General features: G+C 56.9%; 2 protein-coding genes across 10 annotated transcripts; both read right to left on the minus strand.

Annotated features, from left to right (window-relative positions):
• Positions 1 to 226: 226 nt before the first annotated feature.
• On the minus strand, positions 227 to 5481 carry HSPB7 (heat shock protein family B (small) member 7). Of its 9 annotated transcripts, XM_025385139.1 has the most exons (4): positions 3964 to 5481; positions 3272 to 3405; positions 1934 to 1966; positions 228 to 1862 (listed from the first exon to the last, which is right to left on the minus strand). In XM_025385139.1, exons 1-4 carry the CDS (start codon positions 4160 to 4162, stop codon positions 1563 to 1565), a joined length of 666 nt encoding a protein of 221 aa, XP_025240924.1. In that variant the 5' UTR covers positions 4163 to 5481; the 3' UTR covers positions 228 to 1562. The 9 variants fall into 9 exon arrangements, with proteins under 9 accessions (XP_025240950.1, XP_025240931.1, XP_025240924.1 ...); XM_025385165.1 differs by having other exon boundaries at positions 227 to 1966; XM_025385146.1 differs by having other exon boundaries at positions 227 to 1966; positions 3272 to 3420.
• A 1202-nt stretch (positions 5482 to 6683) lies between these two features.
• On the minus strand, positions 6684 to 24346 carry FAM131C (family with sequence similarity 131 member C). Its single transcript, XM_025384302.1, has 8 exons — positions 24235 to 24346; positions 12637 to 12752; positions 11419 to 11454; positions 11029 to 11122; positions 8831 to 9013; positions 8337 to 8397; positions 8164 to 8213; positions 6684 to 6784 (listed from the first exon to the last, which is right to left on the minus strand). The coding sequence occupies exons 1-8, from the start codon at positions 24254 to 24256 to the stop codon at positions 6684 to 6686; spliced, it is 663 nt and encodes a 220-aa protein (XP_025240087.1). The 5' UTR covers positions 24257 to 24346.
• Positions 24347 to 27989: the final 3643 nt, after the last annotated feature.

Raw genomic sequence — 27989 nt, forward strand, 5'->3', positions numbered from 1 at the left:
AGAGGCTGTTGCAAGGGTTTTCCAGAAACAATCCTGGGGTTCCTGCCTAGGGGTGTCTGGGGAGTTCACGGAAGAGGCCGAGGAACGCCCATATTTTGTGAGGTCTTCAGCTTTAACTTGAGCTACAACCCCCACCCCCAAATCTCAAAGAAGGTGTGTCTGTTTCTCTCTCGAGGTTTCCAGCCCTGTCCTAAGTTAGAGAACTCCAGGCAGGCGGCCTCCAGAAGTCTGTGAGACTGTCCTTTATTGTGTATACAGGTTCCAGCGTCAGGGCTCTCCCACAGACCCCTCCCCAGTCCTCCCCCAAGGGGCCCAGAAAGGTGGGAGTGAGAGGCCACCCTAAGGCACACTGACCAGAGAGGCAAGAGGGAGGAGGCTGGCTTGCCACTTGCCCTGGGGACCTCTGCTAACTGAGATCCACCCCTCCCCTCCACCCTGCTTCTGTATGTGGGAGATGAAGCCGAGAGTCACTGGGGGCAGCAGGCATTCCCCAGGGTTAAGGCTGATGGAATATCCCTATACCAGATGGGAGGTGGGGGCTTTTCCTATGACTCCCCCCATCCTCCAGCTGGAAGATGTGGGGAGGGGTGCATAGCCCTAGAGAGGTAGAATGAGGGGAAATACTCCTCAGTGCCCAGAGATGGGGAATTCAGAGCAGCTGTTGACACCCTGGGTTCAGATCTAACCTTCAGCGACGAAGCCGGGCAGTCAGTGGCTCGGAGTTGTTTCCCCATTGATGAAAATGGAGATTGTAAATCTGATTTGAGAAAGCTCTGAATTTGGCCTCAACCAATGGTAATGCTGCGTATTCGAAGGACAACGATAGGGGGGTGTGTGTGTGTGTGTGTGTGTTACACACAACGAGCCTATAGAGTCATAGATTAAAGAGGGGGATGGATGGGGAGGCGACTACCCGGAGGGGAAGGTGGCAAGAAGCTGGGGTCCAACCTTGAGGACCCAAAACTCCATCCACACCCTGGCTTCCATCTCTGTTAGGTGACCCTGTCTGCATGGGAGCAGCCGCAGGAACACAGGCCTGTGGGAGGGAGAAGGACCAGCCCCGCCCCCAACCCCACGTGGCCTTGCCTGGAGGCCCCAGCAGGCATGGGACAGCAGGAGTTTCATGCAGTTTATCACGAACCAGCTGTATTGGAAAAACCCCATCTATATACAGATGTGGCGTGGCTCTGCCCTGGCACAGCCAGCTGGCTGGGGGCACAGGGTGGGCAGGCAGCCTGCTCGCTGGCGTGGGGCTTGGAGGCCGGCAGAGGGGAAGTTTACCAGCACCACTGTCTCCTCTTGGCCTTGCTAAGCTCTTGGGCATCAGTTCCACTTAGATAGGCACCCCTGCCTGTGACCTTCCCTCTGTCTCTCCCACTTCCCTTGGCCAAGGGGGTTCCAGGTCCCTGGTCCCCTTGCCCTGCAGAGACTTCATAGATCAGAGGGTTTTTCTGTCTGTCTGTCCTGCAGAGCTTGCCCAGGTGTCCTGCTGGTCCCATTCCCCTTACCCACCACGGGTTCTTTAGATCTTCCTTCCCTAACCCCAGCCCCTATACTCTGGATTAAGTGGGGGAGGCCATATCTGAAATCTGGGAAGGACAGGGAGTCCCTGGCCTGCTCTGGATAGAGTGGAGGGCCCTAGTTTGGGAGGATGGTCCACCTGGGGTCTGGGGAGCGTTGGGGCTGGAACCTGGGCTGAGATGTCCTGGGGCTGTTGTAATGGGGTTAGGAAGGCTTTGCTGGCAGGCGTGGGGCAGGGGGACAGGGAAAGGGAAGGGAGAGGCCCTCAGATTTTGATCTCCGTCCGGAAGGTCTGCTGGACGTGTTCTGTATGCGGGTGACGCCGTGCCCGGATGGTGAGGCTGCCGTCCTCCCGCAGAGCTGAGGTCACCGACGTCGGGTCCACGTCTTCCGGCAGCTGGCACTTGTGAGCGAAGGTGTTCATGACGGTGCCGTCAGCCGCCAGCTGGGGAAGGGGCGACCCATCAGGCAGGCTGCCCCGATCCCTGTCCTGCTTGTGACAAGCTACAGCCCTCTTCTCCCTATTCTAACCGCAGCCAGGCCCCACATGCCGAGGGGCTCTGCCCTCAGGTGTGGAGGGGCTGCCCAGGGTGGTGATGGCCACAGGCCGAGGGCTCTGCAGGGACAGCACAGGGGTGCTCCGTGGAGCTTCAGTAGCTCTAACGGACAGGCAAGGGGCATGGGGAAGTGGTGGGGCTTGGAGAGAGAGGCGGCTCCATGGCAGTGGCTCAGCATCTGGGGCTCGTGGGGAACGCAGAGATGACAGAGGAGAGCCGTGCCTTCCTGGAGCCCCAGAGACATTGGGCATCTGCCCGCCAGGGCTGAGCGTGGCCCCTCCCCCGCAACTCAGCCAGCACATAGTGTCCAGGGGAGTTAGGGGCGGCTGAGTCACTGTTGGGGGTGGCAGGGCTGGCACGTGCTGCCCGCGGGTCCTGGTGCCCCCAGTCCGTGGCATCCCTGGCAGGGATGCCCAGGAGTCCACCTTTGAATGTGAAAGGGAGGAAGCCAGCCCTTGGGGGCTTAGGAGGAGGCCTGGGGCAGGTCCTGTCCTCTCTCCTGGCAGCCGTAGCTGTTCCTGGGCAACGCCCCTCTTCAGGCCTGGCCATGCCCTCCCCAGGGTGGAGGCCCCAGAGCCTCTTCCAAGTTCGGACTCAGACACCCTAGAGACCCAGTGACCCTGAGACCTGTGGGCAGACGGTGTGTGTGGTTTGGAGTGTGTGTGACCCTAAACTGCAGCGTCCCTGCCCAGCCTTGGGCCTAATTTAGGAGTCCCAAGATGGGGGATGGAGCTCTGGCTGTGGGAGGGAAGAGGGCTTGAGGTGTGTCACATGGAGAAACCCCTCCCCCACAGACCAGGTGAGTTCCCCAGCTACCCGCATCCACCCTCTACAGCTACCAGAGGAGCTGTCCTCACTCTGCCATCACCATCTCACACCCGTCATCTCCCACCCTCAAGCCCCCCCACCTCAGGCTCCCTCTGCCCACATCCCACCATCCCTCTCCCATTCCCCGGAGGCTCCCTCAGCTGCCCAGGGCCCTGGAAGAAAGGATCTGGGAACCCTGGTGCAAAGAGAGGCAGTGAGGGGCCCCATGGCCGTGGGCTAAAGGGACAAGGCCTTCAATTAGCCCTGGGAGTGTTTGGGTGGGGAAGGGACACTGGCCAGGGTCTGGAGTTCCAGGATGGGAAAGGGGAGTAGGAGGCATTGGAGCTAGGAGCGAATTTGGGCTGCGGTGGGTGGCGGGGGCTCACCTTCTCAGCCCGCACCTCGATGTGGTTGTTGGAGGTGGTGACAATGATGTCTTCAGGCGAGAAGTCCCTCACATCCACTGCAAACTCATAGGCGTCTCCAAGGGTCTTGATGTTGCCTGGCGCCCCGGGGCGGGCTGTGGGGTGGGCTGCTGTGAGTGAGGCATGGAGCAGGCCTTGCGTGCAGATCTGGGGGTTCTGGCTCCTTCTCTTGGAGCAAGGGGCGGCTCCCCCAGGCTCTACCTCCCCCTGAGCTGTTTCTCCCTAAGTTTCTCCTCATTCCTACAGCCCACCTTTTCTGGGGTGGGGATGGGGCCTCACCCAACACAGTGTGTGTGTATATGAGGCTAGATCTGTAACAACCCCACCCCAGGCCTGGAGCCTGGGGGCTGCCTCCCACCCCTCACCCCGTCCGGCCCTCCAGGGCTCCAGCTGGGACTGGCTGCGGTTCCAGAGCATGGGTGGCCATGGAACCATGTCCAACCCCCGGGGCCACGACTGTTCCTTAGAGGCCCACCTGTTTTCATGGCCACATCTGTCCCTGTGGCCACATCTGTCTTGGTGGCCACACATGGCTGCAGGCTGTGCAGCACCTGTTCCAGGCGGACCGGCAGCCGCAGCCTGTTCGGTGGCGCCCTGGAGCAGATGTCCCCTCCCTGTGCGCCTCCCCTCCCCTCAGGGCCCGGATCACTTGCCTGGGAAGGCCAGGGGCTCCGAGTGTGGCCGCATGAAGCTGCCAAAGTCATCGGAAAACATGCTCAGGGCCTTCTCCATGGGTGGGTCCTGGGCCGGGAGGGCACGGGAGGCCGAGGAAGAGGTGGAAGAGGAGGAGGAAGAGGAGGAGGAATGGAAACTTCTCTCCGCTCGGAAGGTGGAAGAGGTCCTGTGGCTCATCCACGGGCGGCGCCGGGCCCTGCCCAGGCGGGCAAGGGCTGGACAGGAGAGGGTGTGGGCACAGGCCTCTGGGGGAGCGTGCCGGGCCCCGACTGCGGCCGCTTTATAAGGCCGACTGTCCCTGGGCTTGGGGCCAGCCCCTTGTCTACTAGCTAAATTTAGGCCTCTCCATGGCCCAGAGGGGGCTGGAAATCTTCTCCCGTGCGCCGGCCCTGCTGACAGCCCGACACACGCAGGCCGAGAGGGCTGAGCTCACAGCCTGACATTCCAGGCCGACCACAGCAGCCCCAGGGGCCTCCTCACCACTGCACAGGGCTGGATCCTGTCTCCTTGCCACTTGGACCTCAGTGCCTGCCCCAGAACCTTGCAAGTTTGGGGTTTCTTGTGTGTTTTGTTTCCCCCATCAGCCTGGGGGCTCCTGAGGAGTGTGCCTCCCCACGAGACTGTGGTGCTCTTCCATGGCTGTGCCTCCCCCATCAGTGTGCAGGCTCCTTGGGGACGGGGTAGGTGGAAGCACCACTGCTGTGTGATGCCAGGAGTTCCTTCCCTCAAGGCAGACAACCTTCACAGCCCATCTCTAAGGAAAGGTTGAGCCCTGCCAGGGGGTGTAGAATGTGCAGCTGTCCCCTGCCAGCCCCCACGGGGACCTGGATTCTGTACCTGCACTCCCTCTGACTCTCAGAACATGTAGAGGCCCCAAGAGGACAAAGCCGGCAGCTTTCTCCTTAAAGGTCTAGAAGGTCATGTTCCTGACAGCTGTCTGCTCCACCCTGTCAGAGGTGATGCCTGCGACTGCCTTAGGTGGGATTTCAGTCAGAGGTAAAAGAGAATTCCGGAAGACAATTATTCTAGCCCTGACTTCTGGAGTGCCTTCTGGGCACAGGCTCCTGGCTGCAAGCTGTCTAAGTGTTGCCCCGTTTGATCCCCGCACAGCTGGGAGGGTGGAGGCGCTCTTCCCATGTTATGGAGGGGGAAGTGAAGCCTCTTGGAAAGGGCGGAGCTTGCACTTGCATAAGTGGCAGAGCTGGGATTTGAACCGAGGTGTGTTGGACCCAAAGCCCTTCAGAGGCTGAGGTGGTTTGAACATACGCCTATGGAGACAGGCTGGCCCGGAAGAGCCAGAGAAGCCCCTCCCTACCCACCTGCTTGCTCAGCAAAGCCAGGACTGACCTTGCACTGGGCCAGGGTGGAGGCCATTCTGAGAGGCAGCCAGGCCCTCTGCTCTGCCCAGGTTGCAGCTCAGGGCCTCTGCTGTCCTCTCCCGTCCGGCCCTACCATCCCAGATCAGCTCCAATGCCTCCTCCCACAGGGAGGCCTCTCTGACTGCTCCTGCTCACATGGGCCCACACCCGGTCCAGATGCCCCCAGCACTGACTGTCTTAGTCCTCCCACAGCACCTGGCAGTGTGACATGGTCTCCCCATGTGCTGTGACTCTCTGCTGTGTCCCTTCTTCCCTATCCAACTGGCAGTTCCCATGGGGGCAAGGGTTCACCTGTCTCCCCATTAGATTGAAGGTTCCTGAAGATGGGCAGTTTCTGTTTTATCAGAGCCTCCTACAACCCAGTCTGGAGCTTCATCCTGGAGGGATCCTTCTACAGGGGTCTTAGCGGGGCTAGTGGTATGTGGAGTGGAAGCAGAGCAGGGCACAGGGCACAGTGGTGGGCCAGGCTGGTGCCTGGAGCAACAGGGCCTGTCACCCCTGGCAGAGTTTCCTGCCCGTGTCAGGGCCTGTGACACCCAGCCTGGCTGAGGGGATTCTAGGGCCACTGGGAAGCCACCAGCACTGAGGTGAGATGGAGAGAGGGTGGGGCGGGGTGGGGGGCCCAGAGCCTGCCGCTCGCCAGGGAAACAGGAGCCGGTGGCTAAATGCAGACACACTGTCATGGTGCTGAGGGCCTGAGTCACTGCCCCTGGATGTCAGATCCCGTTACCCACCCCGCCCACCATCCCTCCTCCCCTTTTCCCCACTTCCTGAGGCATCACCCACACAAATACTTGGTCCTCTGGCTTCACTGGCCCAGAGGGACCTCAAAAGGTCATCAAGGCCATTCCCCTGCCTCTACCTTCAGATCACAGGGACAGAAGGAGCTACAAAGATGATGTAGTCCTTTGAATCCCAGTCACCCAGGGGAGCTTTTCACAAACACGGACCCTTTCCTTGGACCTCAGGATTTTGATTTGGGATCTGGAGAAGGGACCTCGCATCTCTTCCCATCAGCTCCCCACACAGCCAGCTCATAGGCCAGTGATGAAGCCCTCATCACTCAGCAGGTATTCATTGAAACTGTGCTATAAATAGGTGCTGGGCACAGTTCTAGGCTTTGAAGGACTCAGAGATGAATAAGGCAGAGACAGGCCGGTTTCCAGGCTCACCTCATCGGACAGAAGAGGAAACTGAGGCTCTAGTTGATGAAGGAGTTAGGGTCAGCAGAGCTGTGCTGGCTTCAAACCCGTCATCCTGCTGCGCCCCCTGGCTGCCCTCTTCTCGGCCTCCTGGTGCTCACAGGGCTGGGGGTGAGGTCAGATGTGGATATGCAGTGCCGGCTGTGGGACCGTGGCCAGCAGGTGCCCCACACCAGACACTGGGGATCGGGATGTCGACAGGGCAGCCAGTTCTGGTGCTGTGCAGAGTCAACAGGTCGGGGTGGCCAAGGTGAAGGTGGGCTCGAGTCCATACAGAGCAGCAATCCCCATCCCACCTCCCACAACACACATCTTCGATTTTGATTTGACTTGCCTGGCATCTAGGGGCAGAGGGTAGGTAGCCCATGGTCCCACATTTTAACAATCAATCATTCAAGGGCCATCATAAGCTTCAGAGAGTGGCTTTCTCTGGTGGGAGTGGAGGCAATTGTCCCCAACCTCTTGCCCAAAGTGGCATCAGACTCAACTCTTCTGTTCTGTGCCCAAACCATTGCCCTGGTTCAGCCTCAGGAGCTGGAGGAGCTTTGGGCAGGGAAAGAGTTGCACAGTGGAGGGCTGGGTTCAGCCTCTGCTGTGTGACCTTGGATGAGTGACTCAACTCTCTGATCATCTACAAAATGACGATGCTCTCCCCATTCACAGAGTGCAGGGAGAAAGATTTGAGTTGCAGATCGGAAGCTCCTGACACATAGCACGTGCTTGTTCCTCGTCATGTCCCCTCACACCTGTGCTCCCATTTGGAGTGGGACAAAGTCTGTGGAATTACCCAGAAGTCCCCAGACAGAGCCGCTGGCCTTTGGACGTGTGCTTTGAGAGGCATTTCCTGAGCCTGGAGGGTCTGGACACAAGGATCAAGTCCAAGTTCCTGACCCCAATTCACTGCCTTGCCCCAGGTGTCGGCCTCCTCGCCAGCCCTGGACAAGATGGCTCATCAGGACGGGACCGTGCGGCACAGCCTGCAGGCTTTGGAGCCTGGTAAACCTGGGCTGGGAATCCCAGTTCTGCCTTGGCCTCTGTGATCTTGGACAGGCAGCCTCGCCTCCCTGAGACGCCATTTCTCTACAACGGGATCACACTGCCTGCCTCGTGGGATTTCCATGGGCACCCAGGGTAATTAATCTGGGGAAGGCTGACTCTCTACCTGGCACACAGGGAGGCTGTGGTCATGCTGACCCCACTCACCTTTGCCGGCCTGCCTTCTCCTTCCCTGCCCAGCCTCCTCCCCTCTCCCTCTGTGCTTTTCCAAACCTTCCATGTCCAGTTCTGAGACTCCTGAGCCCTGAGCCTCAGCCCTGGCAGATAGCCCCTCACTGTCCTGCTGTGTGAGTGAGCTCCCCCTCCCCAGCCCCTGTCCAGTAGCACCCAGGAGACTGAGTACAGCCGGGCACCACCCTCTGTGCCACTGTGGTGGGTGGAGAAGCTCCTGCTCCCCTCCCTCTTGGCAGCTCTGCCCTGCATGGCTCTGGCCTCCACAGTTCTGGTTGATTTGTCAAGGACATTTTTAATCTCCACTGTAAACCCCAGGCCGGGTGGGTGGGGGTGGCGGGGGGAGAATGATGCTTGGTAGAGCACATACCTGTCCAGGTGCACTGGAGCTGGGAGCAAAGGAGGCTCTGAGAGGAGGGCCTGTTCAGCCACAGCAGGAGGACTGACAGGTGAGGGGTCTCTGGGCATGGACTGGGGTATGAACCTGGCAGGGCCAGGCAGGCAGGGCAGAGGGGATGGTAGGGGCAGAAGCCAGCACCTCACTTTGGCTTTGCAGATGCCTCCTTCTGCTCCTGGGGTTTTCCTGCCTCTGTGGCCTGAGCGGCTGGGGAGAGAGGAGGGTGCTCCGAGATGGGGAGGGAGAGTCAGAGCCATCCATGGGACTCTGCAGTGAGAGAGTCACAGCCCTGGGCAGAGACTGATTCCAGCAGCGGAAGCACCAAGCGACCCAGAAGGGTGGGAGCAGCGGCCACAGAAGGGGAAGGGGCTCTGAGCAGGGCTTAGGCTCCAGCCTGTGCCTGCCCAGTCTGCAGCTAGACACCGGGAGGGACACCTAGGAATCCCACCCCCATCCCACAAAATGACACACACAGGTACNTGCCCATCCACGCCCCAGTGGTCAAGAATGCTCACTTAATAGCCCCCCACCCTATGCCATTATTTTTTCCTGCCCAGACAATGCCCATGCAGTGATCTGGGCCCCTCAATGTCCCAGCTTCACCCCCACAGAGCCCTGGCCAATCCCCCTCCTCACTGACCTGCAGCAAAGCGGGCCTCACGCAGCTCGTCCGGGAGGCAGCAGTAATGCTCGTCCTCAGCTGGGGACAGCTCCCAGCCTGCCCGCTGGGCACTCCAGCCCTTCCACTCGATGAGGTGGGCCACGCGGCCTCGGGCCATGGCCGTGGGCTTTGTGATGTGGTCCTTGATGCTCTGCACCACCCCTGGGGCATGGAGGGCATCTGGGTGACTGTTCTGACACAAGACCCAGCCTAGGGCCTGGTCCCCGTGCCTCAGGCCCACCTGGTGGCCTGTACCCCACATTCCCTCAGTGTGCCACAGTCTCCATCAGTGCCCCACACCTCCCCAGGGGCCTATACCCATCTAACTCTTCACGCCCTCCAAAGCCGCCTCCTCACTCCTGCCCTGAGTCCTCTGAGCTCTGCAGCCCCCTCCCCTCAATGCTCCCACCCACTGGCATCCGCATTTCCTCCCAGCATCCTACTCCTAGTCCATGTTCCCACCCACTGGGTGCTTCTTCCCCAGATCGCCCACACCCCTCACTCCCTTTCTGACTAAGTTCAGACCCTTCCGCCCAAGGAGATCCACCCGAGGACCACTCATGAGCCCCCAGCTTTCTCCATGATCCATTAAACACATTCTGAGAGACCATCTCTGTAGCCTGCCAGCTCTGCTGAAGGTGAGAGCTGGGTGGGTAAAGCAGGCAGGGAAGGCTTCCTGGAAGAGGGGACCTGAGATTGAAATTTGAAGGTGTGTTGGGTTTGGACAGATAGAGGCAAGACTGGAGGTTTCATTTCAGAGATGAGAAGAGGATGAAGGCATGGAAGAGTCTGGCATGAGTCCAGGACTAGCTGGGGTGAGACATGGGGTCCACACTAGGACTGGGTGACAGGAGAAGCTGGGAGCTGATCAGGGCCAGAACAGGGTTGGGGAGAACGAGGTGGAGGGCTCAGACGTTCCTGTGCAGTGGGGAGCCCCAGCAGGGAAATGAGCAAGAGAGTGAGCAGTTAGCACAGCTATTTAGGAAGAGCACCCCAGTTGGAGGATTAGGGGTTACTGCAGACATGGCAAGGGCTGGGCAGACAGAGAGGAGGGGTCGGGGGCTTTAGGAGTAGAGCTGTTGGATGTGTAAAATGGAGAGGGGGCTGCCAGGAATGGTTCAGCATCACCATTAACCAAGGCTGAGAACAGATCTGGGAGTCACCCAGGTTCCCGAAGCCATGATGTGATGTGAGGAATGGCAATATTTAAGTAGGAGGAGTATCCACAAAGGTAATTAGAGAGTGGGGAAAACAGGAAAGATGGGAGTGTGGAAGAAAGGGGAGACTCTCCCACCCACTTAGTTGGCGAGTGTTGGCAATTGGAGAGGATGTTTTGTAGGAAGTGGGGGTTCAAGTGGCCCTTGAAGGGCAGTTGAGGTGGAGGAAGGTGCTGGAGATGGAGGAAAGGCACAGGCCAATGTGGGGAGGGAGGGCCCCAGGGGCCTCAGGGGAGCTGGGTGGGATTTAGTGCTGGGGTCACCTGATGCTGTGGTTTGGCCACCGAAACCCCCTCTACTGGTCTGGGAGCCCACACCCAGCTGCTTCAGGTGCTGCTGCTGTCAGCTCACACCCTTATCTGGAGAACCACTGTGAGCTCCTAGGAGCCTCCTCACCTGGAGATGCCGGGAGGCTGCGGAGTCCTCCCCAGGGGCAGCCAGTGAGGCAGCAATGGGGGAATATAAAGTCCAGCCCCATCAATTCGTGCTCCCACGCTCCCAGTGGGACTAGGTGGGCAGGGCTAGACTCCTGCTGAGCCCCTTCCCCAGCCCCCTCTGCCTTCCCCGCTACCTGCTCGCTTCTCTTGAGGGCCAGTCTCCAGGGAATCACCTGCACAGTCATGCCATGTCAGGCTCTGCTTCCAGGGAACCTGAACTAAGGTGTTGTTGTGACTGGCAGAGAGGCAAAGAGACCATGCCAGACAGACATCTGAAAAACTCTGCCCCACCCCCGCAGAGCTTCTTGAGAACCCAGCAGTTTAACTCGTGGAAACAGAACCCTGAGCCACTGGTCCCCCCATGACCCGCATAACCCAGCATGGACTCTGGCATTTAGAAAATGGAGAATCCAACAGGGCTGCCGTCCTCCCACCTGCAATTCAGCTGTGCCCTTCCCACAGCCAGGGTCTACGGTGGGACTGTGCATTCTCCAAGGGCAGGAGAGTTGCAGCCAGAACCTACCCACAAGGGACGAGGTGGCTAGGGCTGCCACGTTGTAGTTGCTGGGGCAGGACCTGGAGTCGGACAGGTAGCCGTTGGTGGTCTGGAAGCACCTCTGGAGGAAGGGGCAGGAGGAGTGAGCAGGGTGGGCCAGGCTGCTGGCCGACATCCCTCCAGTCCCACCCATCCCATCTCCCAGACCACCAGGTCCTCTGGCCAGTGGGCAGGGACAGGGCAGCTCAAGTCAGGGAGATCCTACCAACTCCCACAGGACCACCCCCACCCACTGTTTCATCAGACTCCTCTCCCCCAGGGCCAGCAGGACTGTGTGCCTGGGCTGGGCACAAAGGATAGAGGGATGGGGATGTCAGCTGGGGCTGGCTAGACTGGGGGACACACAAGTGCACTGACCTGCCAAGGATCCCAACAGAAATCCATCTGTTTGTCCTAAAACAAGAGGAGAGAGAGGACCAGGCAGGGCCTGGCACGCTGTCCTGGCAGATGGCCCGAGTCCTGCGGCCCTGGGCGGGGATGGGGGTCAGCCTTCTGGTGCTCTGTGAGGTCGGGGTCTGTCCTCTCATGGGTCATGCTCTGGTGTCCCCCGGCATGCAGAGTAAGAAGGAGGGGGCAACAGTGGTGCTGGGAGGAGAGGCAGCGGGTGCAGCTTATAGAGCGGGCTTGGGTGTGGGCTCTCACTTTGCCAAACATGTCTCCTCCTCTGCAAAATGGTGACAATGTCATTCACCTCACGAGTTGTGGTGAGGCCTAAATAACATAATGGAGGCTGAGAGCTGAGTGCGGTGCTTAGCAGGAGGGGTGTGCTGGTGGGGGGAATGGTAATTACATCAACTGGTGGGTTCATGCCACAGACCCTAAGGCAAGGGTGGAAATTATGCACCAGAATTTGGGGTCCTTTGTGATCCTTAGTGACATCTTCTAAATCAATCTGGACTGAGAAACATATGTAAAATTTTAATATATATTATATATAAATTATATTCATATAAATTATATAGAATATAGTATACAAAAATTATAACATACAATTTATATATAATATATAACATATTTATATATTATATATTTTATATTTATATTTAATATATACTTATATATAATATATTTATATATTATATATTATATTTATATTTTATATATACTTATATATAATATATTTATATATTATATATTATATTTATATTTTATATATACTTATATATAATATAATATATTTTTATATAATATAATAAACTTTCATATATAATTTATAAAAATTATAATATATAATTATATATATTACATAACTTATATATAACATTCGTGAGGCTGCTCAGGAGTAGTGGGCTGGTAGCAGAATGTGTTGTCTGCAAGGCAGCATTAATTTGTGCAGGAAGACCTTCAGGATGGACGGTCTTCTAAACAAGCCTGGTCCAGCCCCTGGATGCTCAGCCCAGTCCAGTCTCTCATGCTGCTGAATATCAGGCCTTAGGGCCCCTGGTCCCACAGGGAGAAGAGGGTTTGGCAGGGAAGGAAGGAGACTGGAATGGATTTTGCTCCCTGCGGGGAGCTGTAAGGGACAGGCCGGGAACTGGGGCACAGGCAGCACAGGGATGAGGAGCAACCAGTTACCTTGCCAGTGACAGGGTCTACAGCCACGGTGGGAGTGCGGCCCGAGGGCAGGTCTGGGTTCAAGGGGTCCGTGCCCTGGGGCATGGGGCAGTCCTTGTGGGCACTTGTGAACAGGTCTGGAAATAAGAGCAAGAGGAGGAACTCAGCAAAGCCCAGCCCTCTCTTGCTTACAAGGCATGTTCAAGGCCCCCCCATAAGATGGGTGTGGCCTTATTTTTATCCAGCATCATTGTAGAGGAAGCTGACTCAAGTCCACAGCAGGGGAGGGGTCCAGCCAGATGCCCTCCTGCCTGTGCCCCTCAGCGGGAATCACTGGCCTCATCTTCATTTTACCCCCTTTTCGCAATTTCTAGGACCCACACTCCAGCATGTTTTTGGCCTCGTGGAGATGTTTAATCCATTTGCCCTGGTATTTCCTGACTAGCTCCTCTTTTGCTCCTGGCCCAGCTGACCCTCCAGCACGGCCTCTGAGCTGTCTCTCGCAGACGCCCTTACCTCTCACCCGGGTTTGAGTCTGACCCTCTTGCCCTGTGCCTGGATCTGAAGAGCTAAATGTTGCTGGAGAGAGTGACTGCCATGTGCTAGATTGTAGCCCCAGCCTCCTGTGGGATGCTGCCCGGATCCTTCCCTGTTTCTCCATTTCCTGCTGCCTTTGTTTCCTGCCAGGCTGACAACTTCACCCCAATCTTCCTTCTCAGACATGAAACACACTCCCTCCCCGACCCCACACACTGCTGGGGGCTTCTGCCCCCCCTCACTGGGTCCAGGATCCTTGGAAAGGTTTCACCTGGATCTTTCCACCCAAATCACCAGAGCCTGCCTGCACCTTTGCCCACATCGTCACCTTTCCCTCCTGCAACGAAGGAAGAGCTGTTCCTGCTGCACCCAAGACCTTCTGGCGCATCCACCCAGGGCTGGACCCTGCCCCTGCCCTCCCCTCAGGGGCTCTGCTCTCCCTCCTGCGGAGTCACTGCTCTCCACTCCGTCCGCCTTGAAGCATTCAGCCAGCACGGCATATGCTGCCATGCTTCTTGGGCTCTGGATGTTCTCCCGCATTCTCACTCCTCTGTCCCCTTACCACTGGGTGGGGCCATCAGCATCCCAGCATCTCCTGTCTTTTGAGAAGCTTGTGACCACTGTTTCCCTCCAGCGACTTAGCCGTTCCTTTGCTCCCTTCTCGCCGGATGTGCAGAGAGCTGTGTCCCACCTCTACTTCCTTGTCCTCCAGTTCTCCTCCACCCATTCCAAGCAGGCTTTCATGAGGCAGCCCTTGCCAAGCTGCCAGGAACCTCCATGGGGCCAACTCCGGTGGGGGCCGCTCCAGCCTCTTCTTGGAGCTAGAGCTGTGCAGCCTGCCTGCCCTCTTGAGCCTCACTCTTATCCTGGCCTCCGGCCTCTCTGGCTGCTGTCCTGGGTCCCCTCTGTGACTCCTCCCTGGCTCACCCCTGCCCATTGGCTGGCACCACACTTCCGTCCTGGCCCTTCACCACCCTGTCTCCCCAGGAGGCCTCACCTTCGTGTTTCCGCTGCCCACTGCCCATGTGCACACCTCCAGCCCTGACTCCTCACTTGAGCTCCCAACTGAGTTTCCAGCTCTCTACATGGATGCCCAAAGGGCACCTCAAGCACACCTGGGCAAAAGAGGACTCCCACATCCGGGTCTACCTTCCCCTAGTCCCCCACTGCACCAACTACAACCCTAGGAGTTTCTCAGGGTCCTGCCTTCCCCTATTCTCCCGGGGACCACCCAGTAAACCGGCAAATCCTATTAGCCCTCTCCTAGGTCTATCCCAGGTCTCCCCGCTCCCTTCTCCCAGGGCTCCCCTGCTGCAGGCATCCTCCCTGCCTGGAAGACAATGGTCCCTGCGCTCACTCTCTGCCCGCCAGCGGAGGGACTTTATGCTCTAGGCCAGATTGTGTCACTGGGGTTAGGGGACCATGTGGGTGCTGTCCCCAATTCCCCTGGATTCCTTTTTCCTGTTTTTGCCCCCATGCCCTGCATGGCTTCTAAGAGGCACCACCTGTGGCTCTTTTACAGGGGCTGCCCTAGGTAAATTTCTGTTGGCCCCACCTGGAGCAGCCCCAAGCCAATGACTGCCAGGTGCAGGACTCGTTTGTCTGGGATCAGAAAATTCCCCTTCACTTACCCTCCAGAGTACCCTGCAGGATGAGGCTGAGGCCAGGCCTGAGACCACCCCACTGCCTGGTTGGCCTCCTCTATCCTCCTCTCGCTCCGTTCCCTACTGGCTTCGTCTGGAAGGTTCACCTCATATCAGTTGTACCCAAATCCTCATTTCAGGAGCAGCTTCTGAGGAGCTGCTCCAAAGCTCTCCGAGTCAGGGCCTGGAGCCAGACTGTCCTGTCCAAATCCCAGCTCCACCCTTACCACCTACGAGACCTGAGCAAGTGCCTTCCCCTCACCCATTTCCTCATCTGTAGAGTGGGCCATTGAGGGAGACTGTTCTTGTTCTTCAGGAATTGTCTAGTGGGATCCAAAACTGAGAACATGGAAGCCTTGGAGCCCCTGTGTTTCCAAGCAAACCACTGTCGCCAGTGGGGAGGGAGATGACCCCATCTCTAATGTGGCCGAAACGGGCTCTGCAACCCCAGCCATCAACCATCCTTCTGACTCCAACCAACCACATGTCCCCACATGCTAACAGGAGGTTCCCAGAGGATCACGTGCAGAAATGTGGGATGCCTGCAGAGGCAGACGTGGCCCCAGTTAAATGTCTCTATAATCAGTGAGAGACAGCAGGCGGTGTAGGTGGGGGCGAGGTGGGCCGGGAAGCAGCCAGCCCTCCAGCTTGTGCTATGGCAAGGATCGTGAGATGTTCAAAGCAAAGCAGGCAACTAGGAAGGAGTCCTGGCTAGGCCTCACTGGGACCGCTAAGAGGGCTGCTTGCAGGGTGAGGGGACCACAGCCCCCATGCTGCAGGGGGAGCACTTTAGGAGGAGAGGGAAGTTGGGCAGGGAGTGGAAGAGGTCAAGCCAGGTCAGGCCTCCCATGACAGGGGCTCTATAGTCAGCAGCCCCCACCCCCCCACACCCAGATGGCTCCCCAGAGAACTCACACACGCTAAGCTGGGAGATCCAGGCCCCCCCATTCCACCTCACCCACACCACTGTCCCCTCTCACTCCCCTCTGGCCACCCTGATCCCTCTCCTGGGGCGTCCTCAGAGCTGCCCAGCCACACCTGCCTCAGGGCCTCTGCACTGGCCGTCTCCTCCCCACGCCCAGAGCTCCCTCCTCCCAGACACCCAGGGGTTCACTCCCTCACTCCACACAGCTCTCTGTTCCAATGCTGGGACCTCAGCGAGGCCTCCCCCAATGGTCTGATTTACAGCCGACCCTTTCTCGGTCCCCATCCTGTTTGGGACATAGCTCCCATCTCCCTCCTCATCGTGGGTGTCCATCTCATTTATTGACTCTCACTAGGATATGAGCTCTGCAAGGGCTGGGCCCTTGTCTGTTTTCTTCACCACAGCCGCCTCAGCACCTGCCATAGGGCCTGGCACACATAGGCACTCATTGCATATTTGGGTAAGAAGGAAGGCATGAATATTTGGGTGCCTGCCACACAGACGTCTCAACAGTGAGCCGGTGTTGGTCAAGGGAGACCCTAAAGCCCCTGATAAAATAACCATGTCTTGACCCTTTCTCTGAAATCCCTCATGCCACACCCCAGCATGCCAGAGGAAAAAGGAATGTCAAGAGGGGATAGAGGTCAGCAGGGTAGAGATCCCACTGTGGCCCGCAGGTCACCAGCCCTAGCTGGCAGGGAAGGTGGGCATTCAGTTGAAGGTGAGATTAAGGATTCCTTTTATTTTCTTTTCCCTTCCTTCTTTCCTTCCTTCCTTCCTTCTTTCCTTTCTTTTTTCCTTCCTTCCTTCCTTCCTTCTTCTCCTTCTCCTCTTTCTTTCTTTCTCTCTTTCTTTCTCTCTTTCTTTCTTTCTTTCTCTTTCTTTCTTTCTTTCTTTCTTTCTTTCTTTCTTTCTTTCTTTCTTTCTTTCTTTCTTTCTTTCTTTCTTTCTTTCTTTCTTTCTTTCTTTCTTTCTTTCTTTCTTTCTTTCTTTCTTTCTTTCTTTCTTTTCTTTTGACAGAATCTCGCTCTGTCACCCAGGCTGGAGTGCAGTGGCGCGATCTCGGCTCACTCTAACCTCTGTCTCCCAGGTTCAAGCGATTCTCCTGCCTCAGCCTCCTGAGTAGCTGGAATTACAGGCACTCACCACCACACCCAGCTCATTTTTGTATTTTTAGTAGAGACAGGGTTTCACCATGTTGGCCAGGCTGGTCTCGAACTCCTGACCTCAAGCGATCCGCCCACCTCGGCCTCCCAAAGTGCTGGGATTACAGGTGTGAGCCACCGCGCCCAGCCTGAGATTAAAGTTTTCATTCCAACTGGATTAGATTTAGTTTGCAGAAGAGACCATAGGTTTCTGGGATCTACCCAAAGGTAAGCAGGTGAGCTAGTCAGGGAAGCTGGACGCAGAGACTGGAGCCAAGGAAAGATCTCATTGAGCACTCCATCCATGACGCAGGCAGGCCTAAGGAGGTGAGAGGCCTAAGGAGGAGATCCCACCACATGGGGTCACGTGGGCTGAGCCATGTGCCTGCACACCATAGCACTCAGCTCATCTTGTTCTTTTTCCTGAGTCCCTGCTGTGTGACTCTGAGCTAGTCCTGCCCTTCTCTGGGCTCCAGGGCCTCCATTTCTACAAAGGCCATGTTGTCCAGGCCCTTCAAAGGCAATGTTCAAACTAGGGGTGCATCTTTCAGTGGGTCATGCAGCCATTTATTGATTAGGCCTTATTTTAATGGAATAGAATGGAAAATATCAGAGCCCACTGCAAGTCACGTTAAGTATTACTTTATGAAGCTTCTGTTTATGCAGACACAAGTCTGTGCAGATGTGTGTGCACAACACACACACACAGTAAAAATTTTCTGGGTCATGATGCAAAATATATTATTCCTATGGGTCCAGTCAAAAAAGTTTGCAAGTTGCCAATCTTGAGGTTCTGGAAATTCTGCACGTCTTGGACAAGCCAGGGCCCGCCAAGGTACAGACAGGTGGTACTGGCCATAGGCTGACCCTGGGAACTTGAGAGGCGTTAGGGTATTTCTAGGACCCCTGGCCACCCCCTGAAGCTTTTTTACAACTCTCCAGCCACAGACCAGGGAGCAAGGTTGATGGGGAGGGGAGCCGGGCACGGAGGAGGCTGATGGTGCTGCCAAAGCCTGGCAGAGGCATGACTTGAAAAAGGTCATTCGTTGAGATGGTTGTGGGCTTGCAGGACTCCTGGCTCCCACCCCCTCCCCAGTCCACCTGGCTCCCCACCTCAGTTGGGGTTCGGGTGTCTCCGCCAAAGCTGCCTGCTCCCCCTGAGGACTTTGGCCCCGTGATGTCACAGGCTGGTTGCCATGGGGACGTCAGGTAATGAACCAGCCCAGGGTGAAATCACAGGCTATTCTTCGCCCAGCTGGGACTGGTGGCCACGTCACCACTGGCAACTGGAAAAACACAGAGTGTCATGTGGCGTGGGGGCTGGGAGGCGACCGAGGGGACCGCTAGCACCTGCTCCTGTGGCTCCCTCTCCCAGAAGGACACCTCCTTTCTTTCAGTCCACATCCTACTCTCCTGACCTCAAGGTCAGAGATCCCTTCTCAGACCTGCTCCCTCCCCCACCTCCTCTGTCCACAAGAGTGACAGGCTTCTGGTTGCCATGGCAACCTGAAGAGTGCCATCTTGATCCTTCAAGGAGAGGGTGTCAACCAGATGTCTCCTCCATCCCTCTATCTTCAACCAGAGCTTCTCCTCTGCATCTTGAGGGTGCTTCCTGCCTTCCTATGCCAGCTCCTCTTCAAACTGCTTTAGAGTCTAACCTCCCAGACAGTTCCTCCTGATGTCCAGCCTAAACCCCTCTTGTTGCAGTTCCCATACTCGTCTTCTCTACTTGATCCTTGGGTGAGTCTGCAGCACAAACCCTCAGGCTCCTCTCATCTGCTTCAGGGTCTTCCAACTCCTTTAAGCCGTTCTTTGGGGCTCTGTGTCCCAGCCCATTAGTCACCATGGTTTCCATCTACCCCAAGAGTGTCTCCCAGGGCTCTGTACCCCAGAGGGCAGAGAGGGACCACGTTTGACTCTGCAGCAGCCCAGGGAGGGTAAACATCCTCTTGAAACCACACAGGAACTGAGCAGCAGCCTGGGGTCAAAGTGTCCCCTGATGCTCCTCCCCGGCCAGCCTCGGGCTTCTCCGCTCAGCTTCTCAGGGCACCTGTAGCCAATGCGGCCCCTCCAGCCAACCGTTGCTCGGGTATGTACTGCCCAGCTGTGACATGCCGGGCTCTGCCCTTGGCTCTGAAGAGAACATAAGCGGCCAAGGCATTCCTCTTACAGTCCCTGAGCTGTGTTTAAGTCCCAACTTCTCACTTTCTGCTCAGGGGGTGGGCATGCGACTTAGCCCCTGTGAGCCTTGGATTCTCATCTGTGAAATAATACCAGCCCGGAAAGGGCTGCAGCAAGGACGAAGCACCTACCACAGCAAGCAGTCTGTAGGCAGCAGCCGCTCCAGCCCTCTCCCCTCAGTGTCTCTCTCTGGACAAGGGACACATCTTAGTCAGCCACTCCTCTGGTCTTGTCCCCAGGGCTGGAGCTGGCCCTGGAGGCTCCGCAAAGGGAAGCCCTTGAGGGTGAGTCCTTGGCCTCTCTGCCTGTTGAATCACTGCCAGGGCAGCAGGCCACAGAGCTTGGCAGAGGCCAGGCCTTGAGTGGACTGAGTGTCCCCTCCCTCCCTAGGATGTTTGTTTACGGGTCACCTGAGCCGTGACAGTAGCTCATCCATGCGTTGGCTCAGCTCAGAGCTCTCCAAGGGGGTCCCTTTCCCTCCCTGTGCAAGGATGGAGAGAGAAAATGGGCTCCTCCCCGGAACTTCCACACACTCCAGCTCCTCCCTACTTCCTTCCCCAGGCTCCCTCCCATCCTGTGACCTGGTCTCTGGGAACATCTTGCTCTAGCCTCACCTCTCCCAAGCAACCTGCCCAGATTGGCCTCTGCTGGATTAGGTGACTCCCTCACCTGTGGCCCTAATGGCCAAAGTCTGGCCTGCAGTGATTTGCCGCCACTGTTTACTGAGCAGGTGCGACAGTACTGTGTCAGGTACTGTCCTAGGCCTATTCACCCATGATCTCTCATTTAACCCACACAACAATCCTGCAAAGTAGGTATTATGCCCATTTTACAGATAAGGAAACGGAGGTTCAGAGAGGATAAATCACTTACGCGAGATCACCCGCTAATAAGCAGCAGAGATGAGGGTCACACTTTGGCCCGTGTGAAACTCCAAAGCCTGTGCCCCAACCACTAAACAGGGCTGATCTCCAGACAGGGTCCTCGGGTCATCCTTCCAAGGGTTCATGCATCCTGCCTCCCCCATTAGGCTACTCCACGGACAAAGCTGTACCTCTCTCATCAGACTGTGAGCTCCTGAAGGGCAAGGTCCCACCTACCCTTTCCTCAGTCCCTGGTATAGGACTGCTTGGAAACTATGGGTGGCTCTGGTGGGTCCCCTTAGAGCTTGTGCCTTCACCCAGACATGACCAGATGTCTGATTTTCCAGAAGAAAATTCTCGGTCTCTCGTTTCTACTCTCACCTCTGACCCCACCAGCCCCCAGTGCATTGGAGACCCCCAACGTGGGGCCAGGAGGCTGATCAGTTGGCCTGGAGGAGATGGCTGGGGCATGAGTGGGCAGGCAGAGTGGTTATGGCACCAAGGGCATGGAGTGGGTACTGAGCCCCTGGAACTGGAGAGAAGCAGGGCAAATATTCCTCTCTGTTCCATACAGACTGCCACTGGTTGCAGAGCCCCAAACAAATAGGGACCATTCAAGTTTTCCAAGAGATTGTTTTTCTAAGCACTGGCCGTATACTGAGCACCTCTTTTTGTTTTTGAGACAGGATCTTTGTTGCCCAGGCTAGAGTGCAGTGGAGCAATCACAGCTCACTGCAGCTTCGACCTCCAGGGTTCAAGCCATCCTCCTGCCTCAGCCTCCCAAATAGCTGGGACTACCAGCGCACACCAACACACCTAGATAATTTTTTAAAAGTTTTTTTGTAGAGATGAGGTTTCACTATGTTGCACAGGCTGGTCTTGAACTCGTGGGCCCAAGTGATCCTCCCACCTCAGCCTCCCAGTGTTTAGATTATAAGCGTGAGCCACAGCACCTCTCTCTCTCTAGGGACATAAGAAAGCAAAGGACAGGGTTTCCACACTCAGGCTCTGGGGTCGCACTGACCTGGATTCAAGTCCTGCCTCTCCATGCCCTGGCCATGTGACCTGAGGGAAGACCCTCCCGTTCTCTGAGCCCCATGTCCTTTGTCACAGGGTTGAATGAGAACTAACTAGGTCAGGAGAGCAAAGGCTCAGCCCGGCTCAGGATAAGCGCTCAACAAACGGTAGCTTAAAAATAGATAATGAACACAAAATAGCTCCTGGAAACAGCATTTGTTCCCTTAATCTGGTCCCAATCAGTTTCTCAATGTCCTCAGCACCTCGAGTGCCTGCCACCCACTGCCTTTCCCATGAGGCAGGATGCGGCTAAAAACCTCCGTAGGTTTCCCCTTTCAGCCATGAAGGCCTGTATTAGCTGTCTGCACAGACAGGTAATAAAAATTAAAGGCCGGGCGCAGTGGCTAACACCTGTAATCCCAGCACTTTAGGAGGCTGAGGTAGGAGGATGGCTTGAGGCCAGGAGTTTGAGATAAGCCTGGGCAACATAGTGAGAGCCTATCTCTATTATAATATATACAATATTAACATTAAAAGTAAAAATGAGAGCGATAGCTAATATGTATGAGTGCTTACTATGTGTTGGGTACTGGTCTGAATGCCTTACATGAATTAAAGCCATTTAGTCCGCCCAGCAACCCTATGACATCAATAATATTATAATTCCCATTTTAGAGATGGGAACACTGAGATACACACACAAGGTCAAGTCACTTGCTGAGGTCACAGAGCTAGTAAATGGTGGAGCCCTGCTTCCTATTCTGCACTCCTAGCCTCTATACCAAGTATGCAGATGCTAACTGCTGCCAATGCTGGGATGGGGTGATTTTCCCAGGTGTGGCCTGACCTAGGTTTTGGGGTTTGGCTGGATGGCCCCGGCTGGGTGCAAGCTCTGGGCTCAGTATGGGCATCAGCCTGAGGCCTGCAATCCTTGGCCTTGGCCAAGGGTGGACGCACTCCCTTCACCCTTCCTTCTGCAGCAGTGCCTACCTGGCCTAGGAGGCACTCAGCACTCAGAGGCTACGATTAGCAATCGATTGCCAGTGCAGGGGCCAGGTGGGGGCACAGGAGCCCACAGGAGCCTGCAGCTCCAGGAGAGTAGACAGGTGCAGGCACCAGGGCCGAGGGCTGGCTGTGAGTACAGAGACTGAGGCCCTAGCCTGTGGAGTCAGCATGCCGTGGTTTAAATCTTGGCTTATCCTTTCCTAGCTGTGTGGCCCTGGACAAGTCTCTCCACTGCCCTCTGCCTCTGTTTTCCCACTCGTAAGACGGGGACTGTGTTCATATATAACCCAAACTAGCTTTATCTGCCTAAAACTTTCAGACTAGTATGCACTCGGAGAGCATCAGTGAGGAGGAGAGAGCTGGGTGGGTCAGTGATGCAGCCACCCAGAGTCTCTGGGACCCTGGCCGTCCCCTGCCCACGTGGCTCCCCATACTATTTTCACCTCAATCCAACTTTTTGGGTGTATGTTGAGACTGTCAAGGGCCCCATCTTCTCAGGAGGGGGACAAGGCTGGACTATACAACTAGATCTGGGGGGCACTGGGGAAGCCCAGGCTGCAGAAGGAAGGGTGGAGGGAGCGCATCTTGGCTGCTGTGGCCCCAAAGAGCCCTGGCAGAGGGGGCAGTGGAGGGACCCCCAGCTGTGGGGTCAGAGGACCTGGGCCCCAGCCTCTCAGGGTGACCTTAGCAGGCGTCTCTTCCTCCTCAGCCTCTGTTCCGTACTCAGTGGGTCCTCAGCTCAAAGGCCAGTCCACTGGGGCTGGGACCCCAAGGTGCCTGGCATGGGGTGGCCAAATGAAGGGGAAGGGACCTGGCCACTGAGGAAACACTCAGATCCCCTCCACCTGGAGCCAGAGACTGCCTAGAACCTTTGGGGTTTCTGGAGCCTGGTGCTCCTAAAGAATCCTTAGCACTTCTCACTCTTCAAACTCCCTTCCCCTCCCGCTAGGCTGCAGGCCTCATGGACCAGGTGCTGTGCTGGATTCCTTGCTGCTGGATGCCCAGCATGCACACGGTGCCTGACACATGGCAGCTATCATGTTAATATCAGCTTTTGCATAGATAAGTAAAGGAACCTCACACAGCCTAACCCTGTACCTTCCCCTTCCCCAGCCGCGATTCCGCCTGATACCTCCCAGAGACATCCTGAGCCACTTACCTGAATGCCCACAGGAACTCCTGAGCAGAAGCCCTTAGGGTCCAGAGGATCGGGGAAGGGCATTATGCTCCCTGCTCAATACCCCCAGGACAAGGTCCTCTCTATTCTGGGTAAGCTACTAGGGTTGATGGGTGTGGTAGTGGTCAGTGGGTTTGGCCTCAGCCTGCAGAGCCTGAACCAAGGCCAAAGCCACCCCCACTCCCAGCCACACCCCCCTGATCCCACTGTGGGGTGAACAGACCAAGGTGGGAGAAGAGCTCAGCCCAATTGCTTGTCTAAAATGTTGCCCAGTGGCCTGTTGGAAAGCTGGTGGTGATGGGTGGGGGTGGAGGTAGGGGGCTCCAAAGACCAACCTGCCCATCCCCCAATCTCTGTGCAAGACTCTGTGTCCCCTACTCACAGATAGAAGAGGCCAGGGCCTGCCCTGGTCCCCCAGGCAAGGGCAGGTCCCTCCACCTCCCTGGGTACCACCTCAGGGAGAGCAGAGGGTGACAGGTCAGACACAAGAGAGAAAGACCCAGGTGGTAACTGGGAACATCAGCTGTGCTCTGGCCCTTCTGTCCCCTGACCAAGGATGGGGGTGGGGAGGAGGATTAGGGATAAGGGTGGGGGCAGGGGAACCTTCTTTATAACCTGTTCCCCACCATTAACCCTTTCCTGACAACAGCGTTCAGGGACTGTGCAGATGGGGGCACCCGGTAAGACGTAGGAAGGGGCTGTGGGGGTGAGCTGGCAAGGCCTGTGTCTTGGGGAAGGGTGGGACGGGGAGGGTCTGCTAGTTCTCCCCGTGCCCCGCAGTTCCTCCGCGAAGCCAAGAAGAACCGGAGCCTCCCTCCCCTCCCAGGCACCCGGCAGGGGGTGTGTGGCTGTAGGGATGAGAGCGCGGCACTGGACCCTGCTTTGTGTCACCTGCGGGGCTGCAAACCGGGGCGGGGATGCAGTGAGCTCTGCACGTGCACTCTTTGCGCTGCTCCCCGCCCCCCACCGTCCCCAGCCCTGTCCCCTTCAGGACGCCGCGTCCTCGGGGATGCGGCCGGGCTGTGAAGGGCGGGTCACCAGCCCCACCCCCCAGGTCTCCCAGCGGCGAGGGGACTGCACCGGTCCCCGGCGCCCGATCCCCCCACCCCCGGCCGAGCCCCCTCACCTCGCGACACGCAGGAGCCCATCACGGGGCCGCGGGGCCGGGCCGCTGCGCCCGGGGTGCGTGAGGCCGCGGGGCGTTCATGTCTCCGCGGGCCCGGAGCTGAGCACTGCGCAGCCAGAGGACGCGCCGGGCGGGGGGCTCGGGCGCCCTTGGCTTGGCCTCAACTCCAGCCCCGGTCGTCCCCGCTGCCGCCGCGCCCGGCTCGCCTCGCGCCGCCGCCTCCCGCGCCGCTGCCTCCCGCGCAGCGCCCGCCGCTGCCAGGGGAGGGCGACACCGCGGGGCGCGGCGGGCGGGGCCCGGGGGAGCGCAGCCCGGAGGCCTGGGCGCACCTGTGGCCGCGGCGCGCGGGAGGGCCACCTCTGTCCCTTCGGGCCTCCCGCATCTCCAGGGATTGCCCGGGCTGAAGGTCAGGGAAGGGGAAAGAGGGGCGGGGAGACTCCTGGCATTTGGGGCACAAAGTAAACAACATGAATTTAACCACAACAGCGACGACTGGGCACGAGGGCTTGGGGGCGAGGAGGGGTGTGCGTAAGAACAACAGTTCCGTTGGGCCCATTTTGCAGAGGATGAAAGTGAGCCTCACAGAAGTTAGAGGCCTTGCCTGAGAGCCCTAAGCTGTGAGTTCAGCAACTTTTGACTGTCAACGCCTCATTCAGAGCGATTGAAATTAACATACGCAAAATAATATATGCCCAGAGGTGGGGTAGAGAGAGTGGGGGTAGATAGTGGCGCTGGCGGCCTGGCAGCTGGATGAAGGTCTCCAGCGATGGTTGAAGAGGGGAGCAAGGCTGCCTCTCAGGGCTTGTCTAGGGCAAAGTAAACTGAGGCATGGGTTTTTTCCCCCAGCCCTGGACGGCCTCTGTAGTTATTCACACTCACACGCACATGCCTACACACACACTCTCCCATGTGTACATACCCTCATTCACACACTGATGGTCATACACACACATATATATGCACACTTGCATTCACACACAGGCACGCACACTCACATACCTACACATGAATACACACAGTCTCCCATGTGTACATACCCACTCACACCCGCACAATGACAGTTACACACTCACATTGAAGCACCCTTGCTTTTACACACACACACATCCCAGCTCCTAAGGTGTGAACATCCTTTAGCAAAATTTCCCATGTGCACAGCACTCAGTGTCAGCATCTGAGACCCTCACTCTCACACGGCATCTCGCTCTCTCCTTCACGCCCACCTGTGCATCAGGCAGGGCAGGCACTCTTCTGTCTGTTTTCCAGTTGAGGCAGCCAGGTTCGCTGGTGGCAGCAGAGAAAGGTTTTGAAGAATGAATAAGGAGGGGCCAGGCACCGTGGCTCACGCCTGTAATCGCAGCACTTTGGGAGGCCGAGGTGGGCAGATCACCTGAGGTCAGGAGTTTGAGATGGTGGTGGGTGCCTGTAATCCCAGCTACTCGGGAGGCTGAGGCAGGAGAATCGCTTGAACCCAGGAGGCGGAGGTTACAGTGAGCCAAGACCATGTCATTGCACCGCAGCCTGGGCTATAAGAGAGAAATTCCGTCTCAAAAAAAAAAAAAAAAGCTGGATATGGTGGCACAAGCCTGTAATCCCAGGTAGAGAACAGTTCTGTGCCTGACCCTGGTATCAGCAGACCTGGGTGAATGAGGGCTTAGCTCACACAAGCTGTGTAACCTCGGGTAAGTTGATTCGCCTCTCGGAGTCTCAGTTTTTTCATCCATTAACTTAGGGTAAAAAATCTCGCCTCATGGGATTGCTGTGAGGGCTAATGAAATTAATATATGCAAAATGACTGGCATGTAGTAGGTACTCAACTTAAGACTAAGACTAAATAATAGTGATAGTGAACACAAACAGGTGTGATGTGTTATTACTCCACCACAGCTTCCCGACAACCACAGGGAAGCCTGAGAACTTCCATTCAACAGATACATATAAAGCATCTACTGTGTGCCAGTGTGAACAAGACAGATGTGCCAATCCTTGAGTCAGCACTGTATTCAGTCACAGTGGCTCAGAGCCTCCCTAACCGTACCCTCCAGGTCTGCCCTTGGAGGGGGTGGCTCAGAAGGGATGGCCTTCTATCACCTTGGATGCTCCAGTGCCAGGTGTGTGCCTGCCCTTGTGCGGAGAGGGAAAGGTGGATCTGCCTGTGCCAGGCTCTGGGGTCCCATCCTGTGTCGCCTGGGCTTGGAAAGGCAGCGGTGTCCTTCTCTTCTTCCTGTCACGGAGTGACTGGATCTGGCTTGGAAGGAGGGCTCTGACTCACTATGACGCAGGATGCTCCGTCATGGCAGCTGATGCTCCCTGCTGGCAGCCTGACAGCTTTGGGGGTAGATGGGACAGGGAGAGGGACCCTTGAGAAGAGGACAGGGCAGCTTACAAGGGAGAGGATGCCTGGGCACCCCACTGTGCCCCGTTTAGCCTAAGCCAGGGACAGGAGGGAGGGCTAGGCAGTGGCCCCACCTGGAGTCCCTTGCTGACCCACTCAGAGATGTGGCTGGGCTGGAGATCTAGCTCTCCAGCCTCTGGTGTTCATGCTGGTCAGTTCCACATTGACTCAAGCCTCTCCTTGTACACATTGGCACGCAGAGAGGGGCAGGGGCTTGCCCAAGGTCACACAGCAAATCAGTGGAAGAGTGGGGACTAGAACCCAGGTCTCCTGCCTGTCAGCCCAGCCCTGGCACCAGCCTGAGACCAGGCCACGCAGGGGCGGTGGCTCTCCTTGCATACTCACATTCACCTTGGAATTCTGCTGAAGCAGACGATGTCCAGACAGCTCCAAGCTGTGTGGTTGTCCTCCCCGGGGCCACACTGTCCTTTCCCAGTTCACCGCACACCCCATCTGCCCTGTGACCTTCCACTTTCCGCCCCCAGGGCCCTCTTTGCCATGCCCGCTGCTGGGGCAAGTGGGGAGGACAGAGTGTCCATGCTGTGCCCTTCGCACCTGGCAGCCCATTCTCCTGTCATGATTTTGGGGATCCAGGCAGAACCCCCACTCCTGTGGCCTTGCTCTGAGCATGCACCAGCCCTGAGTGCCCGGCCCTGGTTGGCTGGGCGCTGCAGCGTGGAGAGGAGCTGCTGCAGGGTTTGATCAGAGAAAGATTAATCAAGGCCAACCGTTACAGTGATGAATCAGACCAGGCCCTGCCCTGGCAGCCCTGGGGGGTGGGGTGGGGATGCTGCAGGAGCCACGTGCATAAATAGCGCAGGGTCAGGGTGGACAGTGCTGCATCTCCATGCCAGCCAAGTGTGTGACAGGAGAGTCACTTCTGCCAAGGGCTGTGGGGATGGCTTTCAGGCGATCGTGACCCTAGAAGGTCAGGTGGGCTGTTGGTGGTAGAAGGCTCTGTGTGCACAAAGGTTTGGAGGCAGAGGGCCACAGCAGACTGGCATATATGACATCCAGGAACCAGTGGGAGAGGGTGGGGCTGGACCGCTTCCCTGGGCCCCAAACATTGCAAGAAAGGCAGAGGTTAAAAAGCAGCAAGAGAACAGCATCGGAAGCCAGTCAGATCTGGGGTTTGAATCCTGTGCCAAAACCAACATGCAGTAGATTGATGCTCAGTAAGTATTTGCTGAATGAATGCAAGAAAGTGAGACTCTTCCAAGGTCCCACATCTAGAACGTGGGACTGATTCAACTTTCCATTCATCCAGCAATTGCTCACTGAGCACCTCCTGTGTGACAAGTGCAGTCTGTGCCGAGATTACAGCATGAATGAGACAGACAAGGGCCCCTGCTCATTGGAG

Source organism: Theropithecus gelada, chromosome 1 (assembly GCF_003255815.1).
Source record: "Theropithecus gelada isolate Dixy chromosome 1, Tgel_1.0, whole genome shotgun sequence".
NCBI lineage: Eukaryota > Metazoa > Chordata > Mammalia > Primates > Cercopithecidae > Theropithecus > Theropithecus gelada.